Consider the following 22,684-nt stretch of genomic DNA (forward strand, 5'->3'; position numbering starts at 1 on the left):
CTGCTTTTGGTCGGGGGAAAGAATTTTTGGAGATTTTTTTTTTTGAGGGGGCACTGCTGGTTGGGGTTGGGTTCTGGCATTATCGTTCGTTGCCCTGCGGGAAATATGGTGGTGCGCGCTGTTTTTGGCGTGCTGCAACGAACTGCAGTATGTAAATTTTTGGTCCTTTTTTCATCCATTTTCCATTTTCTTACTTTTTCGTGTGGTGATTTGGAGAAACTCATCGAAAGAGTGTCAAACTTTGCAATGCTTTTATGCTGCTAGAATGTGTGTCAAACACAAACACACACACTTTTACAGCGAGAAACATGGTGGCTAAATAATTCAGTTTCCAGCGAGGAGATGAAAAATTTAGGGAAATTCCCCCATTTTCACCGCAAAACTCGGCCCCGACAAACGTGTACCGAACTAAACCCGTCCGTCCTCCCGTCTGCACCACCCCTCCCTTTCAACACACATAAAAAGCGTAGCCCTTCTTCCCTGTTTGTGTGTGTGTGTGTGTGTGTCCAAGTCCCTTCAAAACCTTAACGGTCGAATTTTTTTCCCCCGGTTCGGTCGGTCCGTTCCGTCCCTCTCGGACTATTTTGCAAACATTCCGTTGTCCTGCAGCACCCCGAACAGTGGCGTCCTTTTTCCCTCCCGCTCGGCTCTCCCCTCACTTGACCATCCCCTCAGTGCCGACGAGGTCCGGTAGTGTTGCGTTCGGGCTGAATACCCTCTCCGCGCCATTCGCTGCCCCCTGCGCGCCACCGGTATATGTGTTGGCTTGGCTGTCCCTTTTTTAATGTAAGGGCGAGAAAACAAAAAAAAAATACACACACTCATCTAACGCAGGGCGCCCTGAAGAGAAAAGGGAAAATTCATCCCTCGATATATTGCCAAAAGGTTTTTCCCCGGCACCCGGGTTGTGGCCGGTTTTTTCGTTTCCTTTTTTTTAAAGGTGAGTTTTTGTACATCTGGCCACGGGTACGGGAGGTGGCAATGAGAGAGAGAGAGAGAGAGAGTATTGTACATAATATGCTACAAAACCCGCACACACGCACGGACACGACGCGCGCGCGCGCGCCCTTCTTGTTGCTCATGCTTGACCCGGCGTGTTTGTATGATGCGTGGCGAGAGGGAAGGCGTGTGAGGTGCCCTCTGGAATCGATAAAAAAATCTTTAAAAAAGGAGGAGATGGTCGATTAAAGAATCTGCTAAAAGCGGCCCTGCTCGTCGTTTATCCGCCCCCACGCGCGCGCGCTTTTGGGGAAAGTGATGAGAAAAATGACGTTTTTGAGTGTGTGTTTGTGTATGTGTGTAGGTGTGTTACATGTGGAGTAAATTGGAATGTTAGGGGGGGGGGGGGAGAAATTGAAAAGTAATAAAAAAATGAATACAGTAAAACGAATTTTTAACCGATTTTAATTTTTTGTTTCGGTCGATGTAAAGGAGAAGACAGTTATTGTTCCATTCCTTTATTTGTTCAATTTTATAGAAAAATTTATATATTTCATTTGCGTAATTTTTCATAAAACAATTTCATAATTTTTAAGTAAAATTTCAATTTTCGACACACTCCAAAACACGTCGAATTATGCGAAGAACTGCGCCAATTGCAGAAATCCCTCCACATAGCACGTACACTGGTGTCTCATGCTGTCTCTTATCTCATCTCACCAAACGCACGCGGCACAGCTCACCGCCCCATAGTGAGCAAAGTGTAACGCGTGAGCGGGCGTGTGAGTTACGCGCAATTCGAGCACCAGCATCGCTCACCGCACAGTGAGACGTGCCATCGTAAACTGGACAACATTGCTCGCATTCAGTGTAACACACCCGTTCGAGCTGTGCGCGACCAGTGCAGCAGTAGTTGTGTGCGGTCTCGCTTTCGCTTGCTTTGTGTTACGGCCTCATGTTCCTTCTGAGCGCAAAGCTACATGTGTGTGCGTTTTGCCAGCAGGCACCAGCGCAAAAACTGTGCACACACATTGAGAGAGCGAGATGTTCGACCATCTCGCTCCGTGCTCGCTCTCTCTCTCTTTCCCGTGCGCGGCGTGTTGCGCTTCTAGCCGTCGTCTTGGGCGAGGTAACGCCTTGTAACGCATCTCTTTTTTTCTTACCATTCGAAGCGTGCGGATGTGTTTTTGCTCGGCTGTGCTCGCGTCAAGTGTTTTTTTGAGTGCAAAATGCGACGTTACGCAAAAAAATGATCCCGCGGCAAATGTAATCAAAAGTGCAGTTTGTAATTGCGTTTGTGTGGCATCGGGGTGTTGCGTTTTTTCCGCTTTATTGTTTATCTCGCTGTGTGCTGTGATACTGCCTTGTGCCGTTCTTTGGGGGGGCCCTCTCGGTGACGCTGTGTGTGACGTTCGTGATATGTTGGTTGGTTAGGAGGTGGGAGGAGGAAGTGGGGGTGGGGGAGATTTTTTTTGCAAAACCTGCGAATACTTTTTGTGAGCGCTCTCTCTCTCTCCAGCGTGTGTGGATTAGCTTGGAAGAGCCAGGTAGCGGGAGGATAAAAACTTTTCCACCGCTTTGTATTCGGCAGAAAAATGCATTTTTCTTTCCCAACTCTAAGTGAGTGTCGGTGGCGACGGGTGTCGCTCCCCGCCGTTGTTGAGGCAAAAAATAGCCACAAGTAAGAGGTAAAAAAATGTTGAAATGACACACACACTGATATCCTCCCGATTGGTCTCCCGCGCTCAGCAGTAGGCGAGAAACGACACAAGAGCCGAGAAGATGCGAGAGAGCGAGAAAGAGAGAGAGAGTGAAAAAATCGCGCCGCACTTGAGGAAGATGAAAAAAGTGTTTTCCTTTTTTTTGCCTGCCCATTTTTTCGGTGTCCATGCGCGCGCGTGTGTGTGTTGGTGTTGGTGCGTTAGTTTTGTTTAGTTTTAAGCGGCAATCATTTCCATGGAAATGATCCCGTGCAGTCGGGAGGCAGAGAGGAGGGAATTCGAGTGGCGTTAATTTTTCGACCATCGCGGCAGTTTTTTTTATTCCCTCTTAGCAGGCCCATCACCCTTTCCCTTGACCGTGTGTGTGTGCGCGATGCGTACGAGTGTGTGACTGTGTGCGTGCAGCGCAGTACTGTGTAGGCCGTGTGTGGTTCTGTGTGTGTGTGTGTGTGTGTGTGTGTGGTTTTTTGTTCACGCGAAACGAGCGACGACTCTCGTCGTTCCATGCGTGTGTGGTGGCGGCGGCGGCGGCGACGGATGCAGGAATGTGTGTGCGCTCGTTTGAATTTGGCAGAATTTTGTCGCGTGTGTTTACTTAGCAAGAGGCTTATTTTTTGTTTTTGCTCTTCTTCTCCCCCGAGGTGCGTGTGTGTGTGTGTGATGTGTGTCGTACGAATGTGTGCGCGCGACTGTGCGAACAATTCCCCCGTCCTTGTGTGTGCTGCTCTCCGTGTGGGCACGCTCGCACACACTACACTTGTTTGCCGCGTACGGAGCAAAGTGGATGGTCGGTCGGTCGACCGAAAAAAACAGCAGCCAGTCCTCCCGCGTTAAAAGTGCCCTTTTCCTTCCCTATTATTGGTGTATGTGTGTGTGTGTTTGTGTGTGTGCTTTATTGTTATTCTTAACCTCATCGTGGAGAAGCGCGCGCGCGATGTCGTTCAAACTAGATCTCGTTTTAATTTGTGGCTCACCAAAAAAATAGTATTAACCTGTGTGTTTATTCTATAAAACCGCTGCCTGTGGCTGTGTGTGTGTGGGTACCAAAATCTGTCCTTCTGGCAAATTGTTATTGTTGCATTTGCATACATTTTGGGAGGCAAAACTGTGTGATTCCACGTGCCAGAGCAAATATATTGGTTTGGTGTCCACTTTTTCTCGACAGTTCTGTTGTGGCAAACAAAACATTCACTCCCTCGGAAAAAGTTCCCTTAAAAAAGCCAGTAAAAATGTGTGTGAGCATTTGAAGAAAAAAAAATCAAGATGGGCCAAAGAAGTGTGTGCGTTCTGGGCACAAAAAACTCAAATGGCGTACACACGCGTGTACACGAGCGAGATATCCCCCCTCGTGCGCTGCTAGTTGTGTGCGAGAGCGTGCGGCAAAGCGCGTGAGTTATACCCCCCCAGTCCCTTCTTGCGCGTTACTGTCGCTCTCCCCCCGCGCCACCCACAAACAACGGTCACAAAAGAAGGTAACACACACACACACGCACAGACAGTCCGTAGAAGAGAACGAACAAAAAAACCGTCTGCCGTCGTGTTCGCCTTTCGATTTGTGGTGCGCGCGCTGTGTGTTGTTACAAGAGAGCCAGCCAGCCAGCGCCACAAAAAATCGTCTCCGGGAAGCCAAAATTAAAACACCCGCGAGAGAGAGAGAGAGAGAGAGAGAGAGAGAGAGAGAGAGAGAGAGAGAGCACGCACTAAAACCCCCACAAAAAGTGATATCGAAATCAGATCTGTCCCCCCGTGTGTGTGTGTGTGTGTGTGTCGGGTTTTCGCACGTGAGAGTTTTTCCTGCCGGGGAGAGAGAACAAGCCAGCCAAAAAGGGATGCTCATCTCGCGTCTCCTCCTTGGCAACTCCCCCCAAAAACGGCGGACACCACCCCCAAGGACAGAGGTGGCCGCCAGCAGCAGCAGCAGCAGCACACACGGTCCAACACCGAACCGACACGCCACACACACACATTGGCCTGCTACGGTTCGCTTTGTTCGGGTGTGCGTTGTCGTCGTCGGCGCTTGCTGCGATTTTTGACAGAGCGAGCGAGTTTTCCCAGTCCATTTTTTCTTCCCTCCGCGATTAAGGAATACATCCTTCGCTTTTTCCTTTACGTTAGAGTAATGTGGAAGTGAACAGTTTTTTATTGTTGTTGGCGGTGTGCATTTTCTAATGTTTTTTTCCACCCCCGAATAGCTGCTTACTTCGGTCGTCGGTATAGGTTAAAACATGCCAGTGTGCCAGTGTGCTCCTGTGTGTGCAGCAATTCCCGCCTAGTGAGATGAAGACACACACACGGGGGTGTATGCGCATCTCATTTTCCTTTAAAACACACACACACACACACAGACACGCAGACACGCACACTCATTGGAGAAACAATAACAAACCGTGCTTTTCCCTTCTCCCCTGTGGTTGGTGTAGTACGAACGCCGGGCAATAATGAAGCTGCAGTGGCCGTCGCGGCAAAGTTGAGCGGCTAACGAGAAGAACGAGGGCGTGGTGGTGTACGTGATAAGCAAAAGTGCAATAATTTAAAAATTTAAACAAAAAATTAGTAAAAATCATATAGATCAATAATAGATTGTGACAGTGTTAGTGGGTGCGCGAAGCAGGAGGTATTCCTTTATCGCGGTTCCGTAAGGAATATATTACCAGTGCATTTACACATCCAGTTGACGGTTCACTACCGTTCCCTCCTGCCCCAGTCATGATGGCACCAGTGTTTGGGCAGCTTTTGCTTGCCAGCGAGGAGGGCAAGATTAATCCGGCCTCCATACCGGTGAAGCGGGAAAAGAGCGAAGAGTCGGACGATCTCGATGTGAAGGTGAGCACCCGCTTTTATTCAAACGCGAACGCGACCCCCGCGAAAAGGATGAAGAAGCAGAGTTATTTTGTATCCTTTTATCTTTTCATTTTAAATCACACACGAACACAAACACACACATACTCAAGTACACATATGCATAATTCCACCCACATTGCATTCTGCCAATGAAGTGTGGGAGGGGGAACAATCTTAAGCCTTTCCCACCCCGAGGTTTGAGACTAACATGTTTTTCACCGCGAACCATTTTCCACTCCGCTGGTAATCCTGTGCAGAAAAGGGCAAGCCGAGGGTAGAAGAGGATGCTTCCGGGAGGAGAGGGGGTGGGGATGCATTTTGCATACATACATCCGTTTCCACTGTGTGAGCAACTGCACTGCATGCAATTCTCGAGCACACGATGCTCTTCTTTTTCCCCTTTTTCACCTTCCTTTCCTCTTTTGTGTGTTGTGTTGCTGGAGAATGGTGCATACACGGTGCTGCATGCTGCAGTTCTGGAGAATGCAATTCATTTTTTAGCATGATTTACGCACACCCCCTCTCTCTCCCACCCCATGTGCTTGAACGGGCGGGAGTTTTACGCACACGCAAAAAAAACCCGCTCTCTCTCACACACACACACACACACACACACACACACACACACACACACACACACACACACAAAGCTCGTTTTGTTTCCGTTTCTGTCTGTTTCGATCTCCCTTTTTCAAACGACCGAAAAGGTAAAGAAGAAGAAAAAAGTGTGCAACCCAAAATCCACTTTTGCACACACCTACAAACAAACACACACACACAGTTGGGCAGTTGGCATGGACTGGAATGTGAGCGAGACGGTAAAGTGGAAAGGCAAAAAAGAAGCATTAAAATAAAATAAAAATAAATGTAAAACAACTCAAGCTTCCACCGTCCCCTCCCGCTCTTGTCCTTCCACACACACACACGCACACGCAAACACAAAAACACAAGCGAGAATGATTCTCGCGCGAATCGCAGTAACCCGTGTGATGTGAAGGGATGAGAGCGAGAGCGAGAGCGAGAGAGAACGCCACCAAATATAAACGAAACGAAACGAAACGAAAAAAAAACACACAATCAAAACAACAGCAAAATCAACAGAAAAACCAAAAACAACACATCAGCCAAGTGACAATAAAGGGGTTGGTGGAAGCACCAGGAAGAATGATAGATGGTGCGCCGGGTGGGCGGAAATGTAGAACGGCAAAATGTGAAGAAAACACCCGACACTCTGCTGCTGCTGCTGTCGAATGTGTTTTTTTTTTTGTCGAGCAGCAAAAGAAAATGAAAGAATAACAAAAACAAAACACGAGTGGTGTGGGCGGGTGGGCAGGAGTGAGAAGCGGTGAAGGTGAAGGAAGGACTAGGAGCAACAGCGCATCAGCAGTGGCCAATATATCCCACTCGTCGTCGTCCTCCACCAGCGCATCATCCCTCAGTCACCTGTTCCGTTGCGGTCCTTTTCCGTGTGTGAGAGAAAGAGAGAGATAGAGAGAGAGTGTATGCCGTTGGGTGTTTTGATTTTTGGCTCTTTTTTCCCCCGCCCTGTGCCTTTCCATATTATCACAGACCGGGGCAGGATGGATGGGGCAGTAGTGGTGGCGAAGGTACTCCACTAGAAATTGATAGAATTGACTACGATCCTCCATGCCTCTTCGACAGCAAAAGGAATGGACCCGAATGGGTGGATGGATGGGAAAGGGAATAAAAATAATAAACGATACGAAAACACATCGTCGTGTCGTCATCGTCGGTCGTTCAACGATTCTTCTCTCCTGTCAGAATGGCATCGAAGAAGGCGCTGCTGCTGCTGGCTGGCTGGATTTACCGTTCCTTTATCGTGCAAAAGGAAAGCAAACGACGTCCTTTACACCGACACATACACACCTCCTTGCCCCCAACTCTCTGTCTCGCGATTGGAACGGAAAATGTAGCCCCACTAGGGGGGGGATGATGTTTTCTTTTGCACATTCCTTTCCAGTGCCCAACGAGAAAGAAGCTGCTGGCAGCTCTGTCGTGTCGACCGGGTTTGCTCGAGACGATCTTTTATGGACGGCGCACACGATCGAGGGAGGGAGTTTGGAAAGGAGAGAGAGGTTGGGAAAAGGATAAAAGTGTACACTCTCCTGCTCGTTAAAAGGGGGGGGAAAGTATTTCAATTTTCAATCAGCAATGATACCGTCGTCACTACAATGGAAAATCCACTCCTACCTCTCATGCTCAGCAGTTTTGTGATAAGGTTTTAGCTTTGTCATTTTCCAACCCAGGGGGTTCAAATTTCTGTTCATGTATCTCTTTCCTGAACATTCCTGTACTTCAATATTGTACCAAATTCAGCTTCACTTAAACATTTAACATTATTTTACAGTTTATTTTAAAGTATTTTCTAAATTAATCAATACTCTGCTATACATTACAATGTCCCGCCAATTTCTTCCAATAATTGTTATGTATTAGACATATTGTTGTCTACTCGAGAACACCACACGTCCTCGTTTAGGGTACTCGAACTTGAACTACACGGCTGTCTTGGTGGTGTGTCACTCCATTTGAGCCACCGTTCATCAGTCGCGCCCAGCCCGATTTGGGTCGACAATGAGAGGAAGAATTATTTGTCAAATCTCTCCGAGCCTCTGTGTGTGTGTGTGACGAAACTCCAAACTAAACATGACTCTAAAGCTCCGCAAAAGGAGCATTACTGTGTTTACTTTTTCTGCATTCTTGCCCCATCAGGTTATGCTACCGAGAGAGAGAGAGAGAGAGACAGAGGGAACTTGCTATCTACTACAGCACTCCCATTTTCTGCCTCCCCCAAGTAAGGAAAGAAGCGGGGGGGGGGGGTGACAGCTGCGGGGAGAGCTCTTCATTCGAGTCTCTCCACTTTGTTTATGTTTGATTTTACAAATTTGACCAAACGCCGAACGTGTGCCACCGAGCGATCGGTTCCTCCTCAGCCAAAAAGGAGATGGGGGAGGCACTCATTCAAAGAACCACTAGAGAGAACATATTAGACGGGAAGAGCCAACCGCTCGCCGTCTCTAAAACACGGAGTACGATGCTTCGATCGAGCCAGGGGGTTTTAGCAATGCTGGCAATGCTTCTCTCTAATAAACTTTCCTCTCTTTTTCTCTCTGTCTGTCTGGATAATGAAGAGGGAAGGCCACCGATAGTCTGGCACCTTCTGCTGGACACTCTTATCCCCTATCCCGGACATACACACCCCATCTCCAAACACAGCTCAAGCTCCTCATCCTCCCATTCTTCTCAAGAGCTAAATGGATATTTGATGGGCGCGCACAACGCCGACGATGCTGGTGGTGATGTTGTTGTGACGCACAATTTAGCATTTATTTGCCCTACGTGTGTGTGTGTTGCGGAGTGCGTAATGGGTATGTTTTTCTTTTGCACCTCTTCACGACCAATTGAAGTTCTGCGCGGGAAACGGCAGACGCGCGCGGAAGAGTTGGTGTTTGTTAGCAAACGAACGAACGATCAGTGTTACGCGATCGAGAACGGGTACGGGTTAGGGGAGGAGCAATGTACACAAGCAGCTCCACAACCCACTAGGAGAGATCGCAAAACAAATGTTAGAAATTATGTGCAAAAAAAGGGTAGCTTTTGACGTAAAAGGGATGCTTTGGGAGTTATTCCGCGATCTCTTCGCCTCATGTTGTAGACGAATGCTTGCGATCTTTATGCACGCTTTTATTAAAAATACCCATGCCTTAACCTCCCTGAAACAGCTGATGCTACTCCATCTTCTTTTGTGTGTTTAAAATATATAAAAAAATTTACCAGAAAAATGTAAACCATGACGGAGAGGAGGACTTGGATGATGAGAAGATCAGCCTCAGCTCTTGCCTGCCGGAACAGCATAAGCTTGTTCTGCCCCCGTTTGGCACCATAATTATAGCTTCTGGGGCGCCTTGGCCTGCAGTAGTACATCGATCGGCCTTGAAGCGAATGGCGCGTGCGGGTTTGGGAGTTTTGGTAGGTTCCTTTCCGTGCTCGCTAAGACCACAAGCCACAAAACTCCACGCGTCAGTAGTGGTGTGGCAAAAGAGATGACTTGCTAGTTTCCACAACAACAAAAAAAAAACTTCACGCACACGTTGCGATTTGGCGTGATCATGTGTTTGTACCCCTTCTTGTAATTAGAGAGTAACTTTCGGTCGAAAAGAAGTTGCCTATTTGCAGGTAATTTTAATACAATTTTCAAAAAGATCACCTCGTCCACGTATCTTCAAAACCGAAACGTTCAAAACATAGCAACACACGAGACGTTGTTGTCGTCGTGCCGGTTCCACACCTCCTCGGAATGTGCCCCGTACTACGCCTTTAGCAGCTCCCCCCCTCCGCTTACAGTTTGAATGAAGCAATTCAGAGCACGCTGGATTTTTGTTTTGTTCTATTTCGCCCCGCATCACCGCGCCACCATCTTGACCTTGACCGCTACTGAGTTCCGTTTTGTGTGCGCGCGCGCGTGTGTGTGTGTGTGTGTGTGTGTGGTACGTAGAGTCAGTGCTGCAAAATTTCACTGTCAATGTCATAAAAAAAAATCTGACTGAAACAAAATCCATGTCAGCTTCACGTACTCAATTGTGATAATCAGAGGTGATGATACTCAAAACGATTGGTGTGACCAATGCATACCAGTGCTTGGTCAGTCACTGTGTCATGATTTTTTTTACTGTCACTGGCATAGTCATGACAAATTCCGTCTGAAACAAAAAAAAATGTCAGCATTATGAGTTCTACTGTGATGATCAGAGGTGAGACTCAAACGGTTGTTGCGATCATCACATGTCCGGAGACATTGGGGCAGTCACTTGGTCGCGACATTTTTCCTTTCGGTGATCATCTCGTTAGTCATTGGTAATATACGATGCGTGAGAGTGGTTCTAAGAAACAAAATGAGCTTGGTTTATCGCTCTGTTTGACCCCAGACAGACAATCAAAGCAGAGAGAGCGAGAAAGAATGCTCATTTTGTTGTTTAGGACCACACATGCCAAGTATATTCCAAGAATGTCGTGATTATCATCGATAGATAAGGTCGTGACCAGGTGAGTGACCAAAAGTTGGGTGCTCAACAAAATGTCACCAAGCATGTGATTGGTCGACCAACTGTTCAGAGTCTCACCTCTGATCATCTCAGTGGTGTACGTGTACTGATTTGAGCTTCGATTCAGTCATGAGTGTTGGTGACTGAAACAGTGGCATTTGGCAGCACTGTTCACAGCCAGAAAACCCCCTGATTATGTTTGCGCCGGCATTAAGCTTAGCTTGTCAGTCAGAGTCACTTTCATTGAGCGTCAGCAATGACGAACGGATATGTTAATTTTTTTCTTTGGTGAATATCTCGTGATGCTCATGACATTTTGCAGCACTGCGTATAGTTGCCGGTGAAGGAAACCAACACTACACAACAGCGCCCTGGACCCAGACGCTCAGAGCAAAGTGTTGGTGAAGTGTGAGATCGGTCGGGGTTTGTAGCTGGGGGAGCAACATTTTTTTCGGCAACGCAATCGCATGGAGAGCATGTGGCGAATGTGCTGCGGGTTTATGCAAACTGCTTCCCCTACAACCGCACCACGCAAAACGAACGACCCCTTAATTGACTAATTACGACTGCTTCTCCTCAAGACTAACCCACTTCAATCACTTGTGCCAGTTGATTAATGATCGATCGCCAAAGCCGCCAGCTCTCGGTGTTGTGCCAACATAATTAAGGCACTTGTCCTCGTGGTGGTGGTGATGAGGAGGACATTCATTCAAATGTTTGAACAGCTTTGCGAGGATCACACTTACACACACCGCCCCGGTAAGATGCAACACGCCTTCTTGGATGCGTTTTCGAGAGGCCGTGGAGCACAGCAGCACTCTTCCGTGGTTCCGAAGCCGCGTGTAAACACCACTTAAGCTCCAATCGCCCATTCCATCTTTGAAGGGCAAGGTCGTCAACCACAGTAGGCCCCGAAACCACAGTTTCGATTTGCGCTCCGCTCGGTGCTTTGCTGGTGCTTCATCAACAACAACAACAAACACTCTCTTATTGCCGTAATGTCCTTCGCTAATTAAAAAATGTGTTCTTTCTCTCCCCCGAAAACAACAGATCTTCTCCGCGAAGGCGAACCTGGAGCTGCACGGCGGCACGCTGCAGATGCGCGAAACCAAACCGTACAAATGCACCCAGTGCACGAAATCGTTCGCCAACTCGAGCTACCTGTCGCAGCACACGCGGATACATCTCGGCATCAAGCCGTACCGGTGCGAGATCTGCCAGCGCAAGTTCACCCAGCTATCGCATCTGCAGCAGCACATCCGGACGCACACCGGCGACAAGCCGTACAAGTGTCGCCATCCGGGCTGCCCGAAAGCGTTCTCCCAGCTGTCCAACCTGCAGTCCCACTCGCGGTGCCATCAGACGGACAAACCGTTCAAGTGCAACTCGTGCTACAAGTGCTTCACCGACGAGGCGTCCCTGCTCGAGCACATCCCCAAGCACAAGGACTCGAAGCATCTGAAGACGCACATCTGCCAGCTGTGCGGCAAATCGTACACGCAGGAAACGTACCTGGCGAAGCACATGCAGAAGCACGCGGAAAAGGAGGAAAAGCGCCGCAACAGGGCCGCCGGTGGCGGCGGCGGTGGTGGCGGTGGAGGCAGTGGCGGTAGCGGTGGGGGTGCCGGCGCAGCGGCAGCGAGTGGCGCCAACGCTTCGGCCGGTTCCGGAGCGGCAAACGGTGGCAGCAATAACGCTAGCAGTAACGCTAACAACAGTAACGCTAACAACAACAGTGGCGCCGGCAGCCCCAATGGGGGTGGCGCAGGTGGTGGTGCTGCGACGGCGGCCAATGCGGCGGCAGTGGCGGCGGCAGCAGTGGCCGATGCGGCTGCCGTCGGGCTGGCCGGGCTGGCCGGGCTCGGCCTGAATCGGATGGGCGGCATGGTGGTCGGTAATGCGGCGGCCGCAGCGGCAGCCGTCGGGCTGGAGCATCCCTACTGGCCGAAGGTGAGTCCGGATTCGGCCGCCAGCCTAGCGGAAGCAATGCAACAGCAGCAGCAGCAGCAACAGCAGCAACAGCAACAGCAGCAACAGCAGCAGCAGCAACAACAACAGTACGATTTCAGCAGCAACGGGGGCAGCGGAGCGGGCGGTAACGCCGCCAACGGTAAGGCATCGCGGTGGAAGTGTGTCGAGCGCCCGGTTTTCCAATTCCAACGGAACAACAGTGCGGTGCGATAGCGCCTGATGGTAGCTTCTTATCTGTTCCATCTTTCCAGATCCGCAGCATCATCGTAACTTGAACGGGAGCAGCAGCTCCGCCAACTCGGCGGACGAGGTCGGCGAAGATCTGGTCGTCATCCGGCACAACAACTCCCAGCAGCAGCAGCAGCAGCAGCACGTTAACAACCAATCGAACTCCTCATCCGCCGCCTCGAACACGTCCGCCTTTACGCCGATCAACGTGATGCCGCCGCACCTGAACAGTCTGGCGGCGGCCCACCAGCACCACCAGCAGCAGCTGGTTGCGGCGGCCCAACAGCGGGCGGCGGCGGCGCCACCCTCGTACCTGTACGACGCGATCAGCTTCCAGAACCAGAAGGCGATCAACCAGAACGCGGCAGCGGTGGCGGCGGCCGCCGCCAACGGCTTCCCGAACCAGCTCATCTCCCTGCACCAGATCCGCAACTACGCGCACCAGCCGGGCGGTGGTGGCGGTGGTGGTGGAGGTGGCCTGCTGTCCGGCGAACATTTGCTGATGGGTGGCGGCGTCGGGAAGGTGGAGAAATAGTAGCTCGCGGCTCGGACGCAGCAACAGCATCCGGGCAGGATTGTTGTTGGTGGTGGTAGCGGCGGTGTGTTGTGTGTTGTTGGGGCGTGATCGGGCGGGTTCAAGCGGTCCTTTTTTGTATTTAGTATGTGTGTGTGTATATGAGTATGTGTGTGAGGCAAGGATGTAATTATAGGGCGAAAGTGCGCGCACACACACACACACACACAGGTATACCATACTAACACACGTACGATCGTGTGACCCGAGATTTTTACGTCCAAGTAGGCGACTTTTTGGGTTTATATTGCAATTTCTTTGATTTGATACCTCCGCCAAGGACGCGCTGAATGGTCGCTCAAAAGAGGGGGGGGGGGTTAGGAAAAGGGAACAAGGGAGTGTGCCCTTGCATTCTTCTTCTCTTTCTTCCTCCCTTTCGGCACCCTCTCAGTAACACCCAGCACCGTAGGCTTGATTTTAATGTGATTTTTTTCTGAACATCTTCAGACTCTCTCATGGTGGAGTGGGGTTGAAACCCTCGTTCTCTTTTGCCCATTGGTACACACGCACACCCCGCCGGTCTCATGGTACAGTCGTCAACTCGTACGACTTAACAACATGCCCGTCATGGGTTCAAGCCCCAAATAGACCGTGCCGCCATACGTAGGACTGACTATCCTGCTATGGGGGGAAATCAATAAGTCACTGAAAGCCAACCCCACAAGTGGGTTGGCAGGCCTTGACCGGCATCGGTTGTTGAGCCAAAGAAGAAGAAGAAGACACACGCACACAAATACACATACGTGCACACACACTTATTCAATTCGAGAGAGAAAGAGAGAGAGAGAGAGAGAAATTTGTGCACGATGAGAGTGGTGGGGAACAAAAGGATCTCGGTGATTTTATTTTATAGTACGCATTGGTTGAACGGCAAAACGTTTGAAGAAAGTGTTAAACAAGTGTGTGTGTGTGCGTGTATGTATGTGCGTGAAGGGGACAAAATTGTAGACAAAGAAACAAGTGAATTCTTAATTTTTAGAAGCAAACGGCCCGACCTCCCCACCTACAATCACAAGCGCAACACATCCTTCCAGCACAACCCCGCCCACAAGCGCGCCCTAATTGTAAGTAATCGAACGATCGTGTTTGGACGATCGTGGAGCGATCGCGACAAGCAAAACAAAAAAAGAAGGTAAAAGTGGCGATCATGTAAATATAGGCAAAGGAAAACAAAGGGGAGTAGCTATAAATATTATATATATAGATACATACAAGAATATATGTATATGTAAAACATCTCTATCAATGTACTATCACTCGAAGTGTGTGTGCTCTCCTGGGTGTGTGTGTGTGTTACTACTACTCCTGTTGCGTTATTGTACAAATTAAAACAAAACAACACCCTCCCCAAGCTACCAAGGGTCTCTGCTTTTATGTCGACGCTTTCCCCCGTCGTTCTTCGCGCTTTCGCTTCTTCCAACTCAACTCACAGTGTATTGAAACAAACAAAAAAGATGCATTTAAAAACCCAAAAAAACACACAATCTTGTGTGGGTGAGAAGGACAGAGGAGAGAGAGAGAGAGAAAGAAGAGCGCGGAGTGGTTGGCGAAAGGGATAAAGAGCTTGATCGGACACGTGTCTTGGCTTGTGTCGGTGTGTGTGGGGGGGATAATAGTTTCCTTTCTTTTTTTTTTACTACATAAATTTTAGTTGCCTTACTGCTTAAGTTTCATTTGTACACGAGAGCAAACGTATCATTAGAAGCAAATGTTTGTGTATATCTGTGGGTGTGTGTGTGCGTGTGTGCACACTAAAACGTAAACTCCTGATCGTTCCGCAATGGGGTGGGGTGGGGTGGTAATGCTGCCACACCTCAAGAATTGTTTCCACTTTCTCGAAGAAAGTGCAAACCGGAACGATCGTTTGTCGCGCACACACACACACACACACATCCAAAGTGGAGGTTCGAGAGAAAAAGGGACACTGGGTGAGACAGATATTTACTTAAAAGGTGTAGCACAGCACGAGATTCGTATCTTCTTCAAATTATGAATAGCAACACAGGAAACATGCAACAAGAAACAGAGCAAAAATAAACAAACAAAACTCACTTCACCCACAACAAACATGGACAACAAAAAAAAATGGAAAAGAAAAGGGGGAGAGTAAGAAAAAGTGAACAACACAAAACGAATTGAGGGTGTACACAAAACACAGCAACAGAGCTAACTTAGCAGAAAGGTAGTAGAAGTAGTGGTAAGTGGATAAGGTACGTGCTCTAAAGCCGGTAGCAAACTGCGTATAAATTAAAAAGAAAAGAAGGAAAACGCGTTTAGATTTAGAGGCAAAGAAGAAGAGAGATGTGATGATGTGCCCCACACCACGCTAGGTATGGGCGTCGTGGTGTGTGTGAGAGTGTACCGGCGGTTTAATGTAGTAGCGAAGTGTGTTTAGCCGTAGTGTTGTGTTTGGTCGTCGGAAGAGTGTGTAGAAATTAAAGAAAGATACACGACGACAGAACAAACATGGAAAAAAGGTATGGTAAAAGAAAAACTCCCTCGAAGGAGTCCACAAGAGGAGGAGTAAGAGGAAGATAAGCAGCAGCAGCAGCAGCAGCAGTAGCCAGTAGCAAACAAAAACAAAACAAAAACAGTAGCGCGCCAGCTGATGCAAAACAAATCTTTTATGATTAAATAAAACAGAGTACCGAAAAAGAAAAACAACACACAACATAATTTAAAATAATTTCCCCGTTTTGTGTTTGTTTTTTGCTTTTATTTCAAGTCCGAAATGAAAATTTTCTCCCTTCTTTCATTAGCTATCGTGTTGTGTTGCACCACGATTCGGAATTGCATCGTTCTTAAGCGTCCATATGTACACTTGATGTTTAGTTTCATCGTTTTTATTCCCTCTTTTCGCTACACACAACAATAATATAATGTACTCTACACAATTACAGCCTCTCGCAGACGATTTGATCCTTTCGTCCTCCTTCCATCGGCACCAAAAAGGTGTTTCACCCTTCCCCACCCCTTTCAAGAAGCTTCAAAATATGGCCCAAAGCGAGAGAACAGCGCAAAAGCAAACGGAGGGAAAAGGAACACGTTGTTTTTAAGCACCTGATATGTGGGTCTACTCTATAACGCTTGTAAGAAAGTGTACCAACAAAGCAATGAAGAGAGGCGCTCGGCATCAAACAATACACTAAAACACCATTGCAATACCATAAAATGCCACCATAAACGACACGTATTAACGACATTAACAGTAAAAACGGCCCTAATGAAGGTCTAACTAATAAAACACAGCAAAAACACTAAATCAATACCAATCAATGTTGGAATGGCGCGATAAAAGCAATGCAAATCAAACATAGCATCTCAATTAATACAGTTTCGTTAAAAAAAAATAGGTTAGCTTCTGCCCACTTCTGCAAGCAACATCGCATACTGTTTCGTTTCGCTGTTTCGTTTGGAATGCTTTTGAAGAATTTACGAATATCTGGAAGGCTTCCGTGCACCGGACATTAGGCCCGCCGTTGCGCCGACGCGTATCGTTGCAGCAGTCGGTGCCCCCTCGTCCGTACCGTTCGTCGTCCCCCCGGCTCCCCCGGGCGTGTTCAGCAACAGCTGGGCGTGCTTGGTAACGCTCTCCGTCTGCAGGATCACCACCAGCAACCGGTTGAACAGGATGAGCAGTAGGCGTGTATTTAGCTTCTTGTTCTGCAGCATCTGGAAGAAGTTGAGCAGCCCGCTGTTGCACGTCACCGAACCGACCACATGCTTCAGATCGTCCGACAGGAGCGCAAATAGGGAAATCTTTGCCGCCAGCTTCGTGCGCAACCGGGTACTGTCTTCGCGCAGCGGTGTGGTTGGATTGAAGCGATCGCCCTCGGGCCACACGTTGTTGCTGAACAAAAGAAGGAGGAGATGTTGGTGTGTGCTTTTATAAAGCAAAAAAAAAAAACACTTACAGTATCGAGGAAAGGATCGCCTCCAGCTTGTCCGGTGCCAGCAGACTGCTAGCGCCCTGCACGATGCGCTTGTTCGTTGCGTGGCTAACCCACGGTGCACCGAGCAGCCGGTTAATCAGCCCGCGGCGCAACCATTGCGATTTGTTCTGCAAATCAAACACCTCGTCCAGCAGGTTGAGAGCGGAGGCGAGGGCCGGATACTCGGACTGCTTCAGCTCGAGCGTCGGTATGTCCTGGATGTCGTAGAAGCTGCGCTCCTTCAGCGCACTCTTGCCAACGAACATGCGCGAGATGCCGCCGACGAGCGTGTCGGGCATGTTGCGTATCTTGCTCATGCCCGACTTGAGACTCTCGATCTAAGCAGGCCCGTGCCGGGAAAGGAAAGCAAACGTTAGAGAGGGAGAGAGAAAGAGAGGCAAATATTACAAAACAACTGCCGTACCGTCTTTACCACCGGTCCACCGTGCATCTTCCGGTCGTCCGTGTCCGGCTCGAGAAAGTTCCGTATGATCGCCATCATCTCCTCGGACAGTTCGGCCTTCGCGCAGATTTCCGCCAAAAACCGGTTCAGTATCTCCATCCGGTGCTCCAGCACGGCGCGCTGCGTGTTCTGGAACGCTTTCTTCGCGGGGAACGGGACCCGGTCGAGGGCGGGAAACCGCTTCACCAGCAGCTTCTTCAGCTCGAGAAACTTCGAGTAGCGCCGGTAGATGTGCCAGCTCTTGTGGTGATTATCCTCGATCACGTGCACCTGGATCGCGTACACCGCATAGTGGCCCTCGCAGTGTATCGCCGTGTTGATGATGCGCGCGGACAGCTTATGCTTGTACTGATGATGGTGGTGGTGGTGGTGGTAATGATGGCCCTGCTGCTGATGATGATGGTTCGCTTCATGGACAGAGGACACGTCCGTCAGATGGGGTGCCGGGATGCGGCGGGGCGCAGACAACACGGCCGTTGCCTCACTGCCCGAATCGTTGCTGGAACAGTCGGACGATTGGCGCAGCTGCTCGATGTTGAGATCGTTGATCGCGGCAAACATCCCGGTACAGTCGCTGTGCGAGCGGGCGTGCTTGATCGTGTTGACGGTGGTCGGGAACAGGCTGGAAGGGGACGGTTTCTTCGCGACACTGGTGCCCGCCCGCACATCGTGCTCCTCCTTAATGTCCACCGTGATGGGCGGCGATAGCGTGGTGGTGGTAGCAGGTTGCGTGCCCGTCGTCGCACCGTCCTCATCGTCGTCCGTCTCGTCGAAGCGTATGTCGCCACTGTTCGTGTCGCTCGCACTGTCACTGTGGCCCGACAGTCCGCCCAGCACGGTCAGGTGGTCGAGCGACGGCATGTCCGGATCGTGCGCGTTGTGAAAGTCCAGCTCGCGCAGCAGCTGCTTGTAGGCCACACTCTGGTAGAAGTTGTTCAGGAACACTTCCTCGTTCTTCTGCTTCTCGTAGATGTACTTGCAGATCGAGTCGAACCAGGTGTTCTCCGGCTGGATGGTGGGATCGTTCAGCCGGAAGTTCAGCGCCTCTATCAGCCCGGGATCGATGTTCAGGTAGTTGGGCGAGGAGGGTTGCAGATACTGAAACAGGGGGAAAAGGGACCAGTTTAGGTACGGCAGGCCAGGCAGATGGACTGGCACTGATGAGACTGACCTCTTGGTACAGACTGCTCGCCTTGTCGCGAATGCTGCGGAGCAGTTCCTCCCGACTGAGCTTCGATTTATTCGTCTGCATCTCGGAGTAGCATTGGCTGGTACTAATTTTCCATTCTAAAACGGGCAAACACGACGAAAGCGCGGGTGAAGTAAGACTGAACAGCAACGCACCAAACCCTTCCCGATCGCTTACCTTGAGCGGTGAGATAAAATATCACATACTTTTGCAGATTTAATACACTAAGATAGTCCAGATAGTAGAACACGGCCAGCTCCTTCCGCAGTATATCGTCCAGCGTGAGCTGGGGCAGGCTGGTGGACGCTTTGTCGCGCTCCGTCTTGCCAAAGTCTTGCCGGGGAGAAAAGAAGTTCCAAATGAAAAGAACAAAAAGTGACATTCCCGCACAACCTATCTACACCACCTTACCATTCTTGTTGTTCTGCAGATGGCTGATGCGCAGATCGATCAGCTTCTGGGTGTACTTCAGACTGGCCAGCTCCGCACTGCAGCTGCTGTCCTTGTACTTCGCGTCCATCTCTTTGGTAATCAGCTGGCGGCAGGCGCGCAGCTCCGACAGATCCGTCGACTGGCGGATCATCTTCAGCAGAAACTCGCCCGCCGGCGGCTCCTTCGTGAACTGTTTCGCGATCTGCAGGTTGATAAAGTCCGGCTCGGCCAGCGTGCTGAACGCCGGCTTCAGCAAACTGTTCGCGAGCAGATTGCACAGCAGCGTGCGCAGCGCCAGACAGTTAAAGTCCTCCTCCGGCAGCACAAAGTACAGCACCGTCTCGGACACCCGCCGGAAGTACTCGTTCAGTGCGTCCGGCTCCAGGCACTCGCTGCGGTACTCGTCGCAGAAGCCGAAGAACGCGTTCAGCAGCATCGTTTCCGGATCGCCGAGCGATTGCTCATCCACCGGGACGTTGTAGAACCGCGAGTTGGCCACGTTCTTTTGCAGAGCGGCCTGGCCCAGCTGCCAGGTCAGGTCGGTTTCGCTCTTGTTGCGCCGGTGGCCCTCCACCTTCAGCGTGCGGCGCTGCGGCGACAGCTTCTCGTGCATCTTCAGCCGCTTCTGCTGGTCCAGGATGGTGGCGGTGGTGGCGTTAGTGGTGGAGGAGCTTTTGCTGTTGGCACTGTTTGTCACCTCCTGGGTGGCGAGCCGATAGAACCGTGTATGCTTGGCCAGATCGTCGATCAGTCGGGTCGTCATTAGCGGCAGCAGATCGACCGATCGCACGCGGTTGCATATTTGCAGGATGAGCGATTCGATGCTGGTGCGTATGTTGCACTCGGAAAACTCGCGATTGTCCGACACGATCGTGTACCAGGAGTCGATGAAATCGCGCACCACGTAGTCGAGGATGGTGTGGATCAGCTGATCGATCGGTTTGTTGCCGCTCAGGATCTTTTTCTTCTTCGGCGAGCCGGGCGGCGTTTCGTGCCGGTGCAGCAGAACCTCCGGATGGGTGAGGTACGATTTGAACGAGGAGAGTGGCGTTGAGGCGACGGACACTTCTTCGCCGATGGAAACGTTTCCTACTGCAGGGTGGAAAGAGCAAGGAAGATCATTAAGCAGTCGGACGGACGGAAAGCATACTGATCGAGACGAGATCGTTCGATGCTTTATACCCTTGGGAGTTCTAACCTTTCTACTAATGGGAAGTAATTTCTAGATAGAATCTCTAAGCTAGCACTAGCCTTAAATCCTGCTACTTCACCACTCAAGCCCGCCCAAACTAAAGCGCACATTGAACGAAAAAAAAAACACAAAACCATCCCTACACCTTCTTAAACGGTAAAACAATCAAAATAAGAGCCGCAGCGAGGAGCTTTTCCCTTTTCGAGGATGTGTGAGCATGTTTACCATCTTTCCTTCGATGCTTGTCCGATTCGTGGTCCGCTCCGCTAGACGACGCCGTCGACCCTGCTGCCGCCTGCCGCTTGTCCGTGTGTATCTTAATGCTCTCGAACGGTCTCCAGCCGCGGCCTCCCCGTTCCTCCCCGGGCGAGGGCTGCCGGTGCAGTGCTGGCGGCCGATCGGCGACCGGGCTCGTATCTAGAATGGTATGATGGTCCCGTTGGTGGAAGTGGTGCAAATGGTGGCCACGGTGCATTAGGTGGTCCGTGATTGCGTTCGCTTTTGCTGGCTGCTCGCCGACGCCGGTTCGTGGTTCGCGCTTCTTAAACAGCAGCTCGATTCCGGCATCGAGAAAGTTGCGCCGGCGGGTACCGTGGCCCCCGGCGGCGGCGCCGGACGGATCACCGGTACCGGGCGGCTGGTGGGGCGCTTTTGCCCCTCGACTCGATTCGGTTTGCACTTTGATGTTGGGCGAAATGAGTAGCAAATTACCGGGCTTAGGGTCACAGACTGTACACGGTGGGTGTGGGGCAATTGTTTGTTTGTTTTTGTTTTTTTTTTTTTTGTGGAGGCAAAGGCGTGGCAAAAATGCAGGGTTTTTGGTTTTCATCGGCAAGTACCACAGTACCGCCGAGGTTTGCCCAAGAGGTTATTAGCGTGTGCCGAGCGTGACGGATCGTAATCATTTTTGAGTTGGAATCCGAAACAGATTAGTAGCAACGGGATGGATGGTTGAATTTTCGTATGATTAGCATGGTGGTGCACGGGTGCATTGTATTGCATGGTAGCGGTTTTCGGGTTTAATTTCGTTTTCGTTTTTAGTTCGTGTATGTAATGGTATTGCACGGGGAAAGAGAAAAAGATAGTGTGAGAATATAAAGTGGGATTCCCGATGAGGCGATAGAACACTGCTTAGGAATGACTAAAAAGCACACCAAAAACGAACGAAATAATGAAGGAAATGAACGAAAACGACGGCAAATTGACTCCAATCGGGATGTGGTAGATATGTGAATGATTCAAACACATACAAAAAAAAAAAGAAGTTAACACACGAAACAAAAGCAACATCAACGGACAAAACAAAACAAACAGTCAGCCAATTCACAATTATAAGTAAATGTTACGGAACAAAAGCGGCCAGCAAATCAAAAGGGATCGCAACGACAGCACCGAATCGCATGCGTGTTTTGGGTTTCCAGCTTCCACCGCCTACTACATACCGATACTAAGTCCGAGCGATTTTGGTTCGTCCAGCGGATTCTCCAGTAGGCCACTGTCGAGGAATTTGTCCAGATCGCTATGTTGTAAGTACAGTATGGTAAGAAATCTGTGGGGGAGGGGACAAAAGGAAAGGACAAGTAGAGCATTGAGCAAAGGGTGACACAATGGGACCGAGCCACGCCTGATAAGGGACGATCAGCATACGGCTTACCCGAGCAGGAAGAGCACCAAACCGATAACCATGGTCGTGACCCAGAACACTCCGAACAGATTGATCGACACGGCGACGCTGAGCGCGATCCAGCTGGCGTACTTAAATTCCATCCTTGTGTTTGTTGTTTCCCGGAGAAGGGAGGGGAAGGGGAGGTTTTGTTTTTGTTCGGTCGTCCACTGCACTACGCCTTAGGTAGGTCACATTCTATAGCTCGTTGTCCTTAGATGATTCACAACCTGGTCTCGGTGGTGGTGGTGCTGTGGCAGCAAGTCCAGAACATCGTTGCAAGCAAGCTGAAAGATAATGAGAGGACCAGAGGAGGACCACTTTTCACGAAAACAATACGCAAGCGGATTTGTTGTTTTGCTTACATTCGTGTTGCGATGTTGACTGTCGAAATCGATAGCACGGCAGGTTACGCCATTTGTAGCTGTCAGCTACACCGTTGACAGATGACAGATGTGCGCTCGGTGCTTGCCCAA

At 50.0% G+C, this 22,684-nt stretch overlaps 2 protein-coding genes across 9 annotated transcripts in view; one reads left to right on the forward strand and one right to left on the reverse strand.

The window, feature by feature from the left end:
- Positions 1 to 13,318, forward strand: part of LOC121588011 (zinc finger protein squeeze) — a 32,854-nt gene extending 19,536 nt beyond the window's left edge. For both annotated transcript variants that reach the window (XM_041905474.1, XM_041905475.1), the window contains exons 4-5: positions 11,615 to 12,674; positions 12,787 to 13,318. In XM_041905474.1, coding sequence (XP_041761408.1) covers positions 11,615 to 12,674; positions 12,787 to 13,298 — 1,572 coding nt within the window. In that variant the 3' untranslated portion in view covers positions 13,299 to 13,318. The remainder of the gene's footprint in view (positions 1 to 11,614; positions 12,675 to 12,786) is intronic.
- Positions 13,319 to 16,050: 2,732 nt separating this feature from the next.
- LOC121587997 (sorting nexin-13-like) lies at positions 16,051 to 22,684 on the reverse strand. Of its 7 annotated transcripts, XM_041905438.1 has the most exons (10): positions 22,574 to 22,684; positions 22,200 to 22,495; positions 21,988 to 22,094; positions 20,771 to 21,274; positions 19,333 to 20,445; positions 19,099 to 19,254; positions 18,904 to 19,019; positions 17,694 to 18,830; positions 17,252 to 17,607; positions 16,051 to 17,187 (listed from the first exon to the last, which is right to left on the reverse strand). In XM_041905438.1, exons 2-10 carry the CDS (start codon positions 22,310 to 22,312, stop codon positions 16,770 to 16,772), a joined length of 4,020 nt encoding a protein of 1,339 aa, XP_041761372.1. In that variant the 5' UTR covers positions 22,313 to 22,495; positions 22,574 to 22,684; the 3' UTR covers positions 16,051 to 16,769. The 7 variants fall into 7 exon arrangements, with proteins under 7 accessions (XP_041761372.1, XP_041761373.1, XP_041761371.1 ...); XM_041905439.1 differs by lacking the exon at positions 22,574 to 22,684 and having other exon boundaries at positions 20,771 to 21,223; positions 22,200 to 22,567; XM_041905437.1 differs by lacking the exon at positions 22,574 to 22,684 and having other exon boundaries at positions 22,200 to 22,567.

Source organism: Anopheles merus, chromosome 2R, assembly GCF_017562075.2.
Source record: "Anopheles merus strain MAF chromosome 2R, AmerM5.1, whole genome shotgun sequence".
Taxonomy (NCBI): domain Eukaryota; kingdom Metazoa; phylum Arthropoda; class Insecta; order Diptera; family Culicidae; genus Anopheles; species Anopheles merus.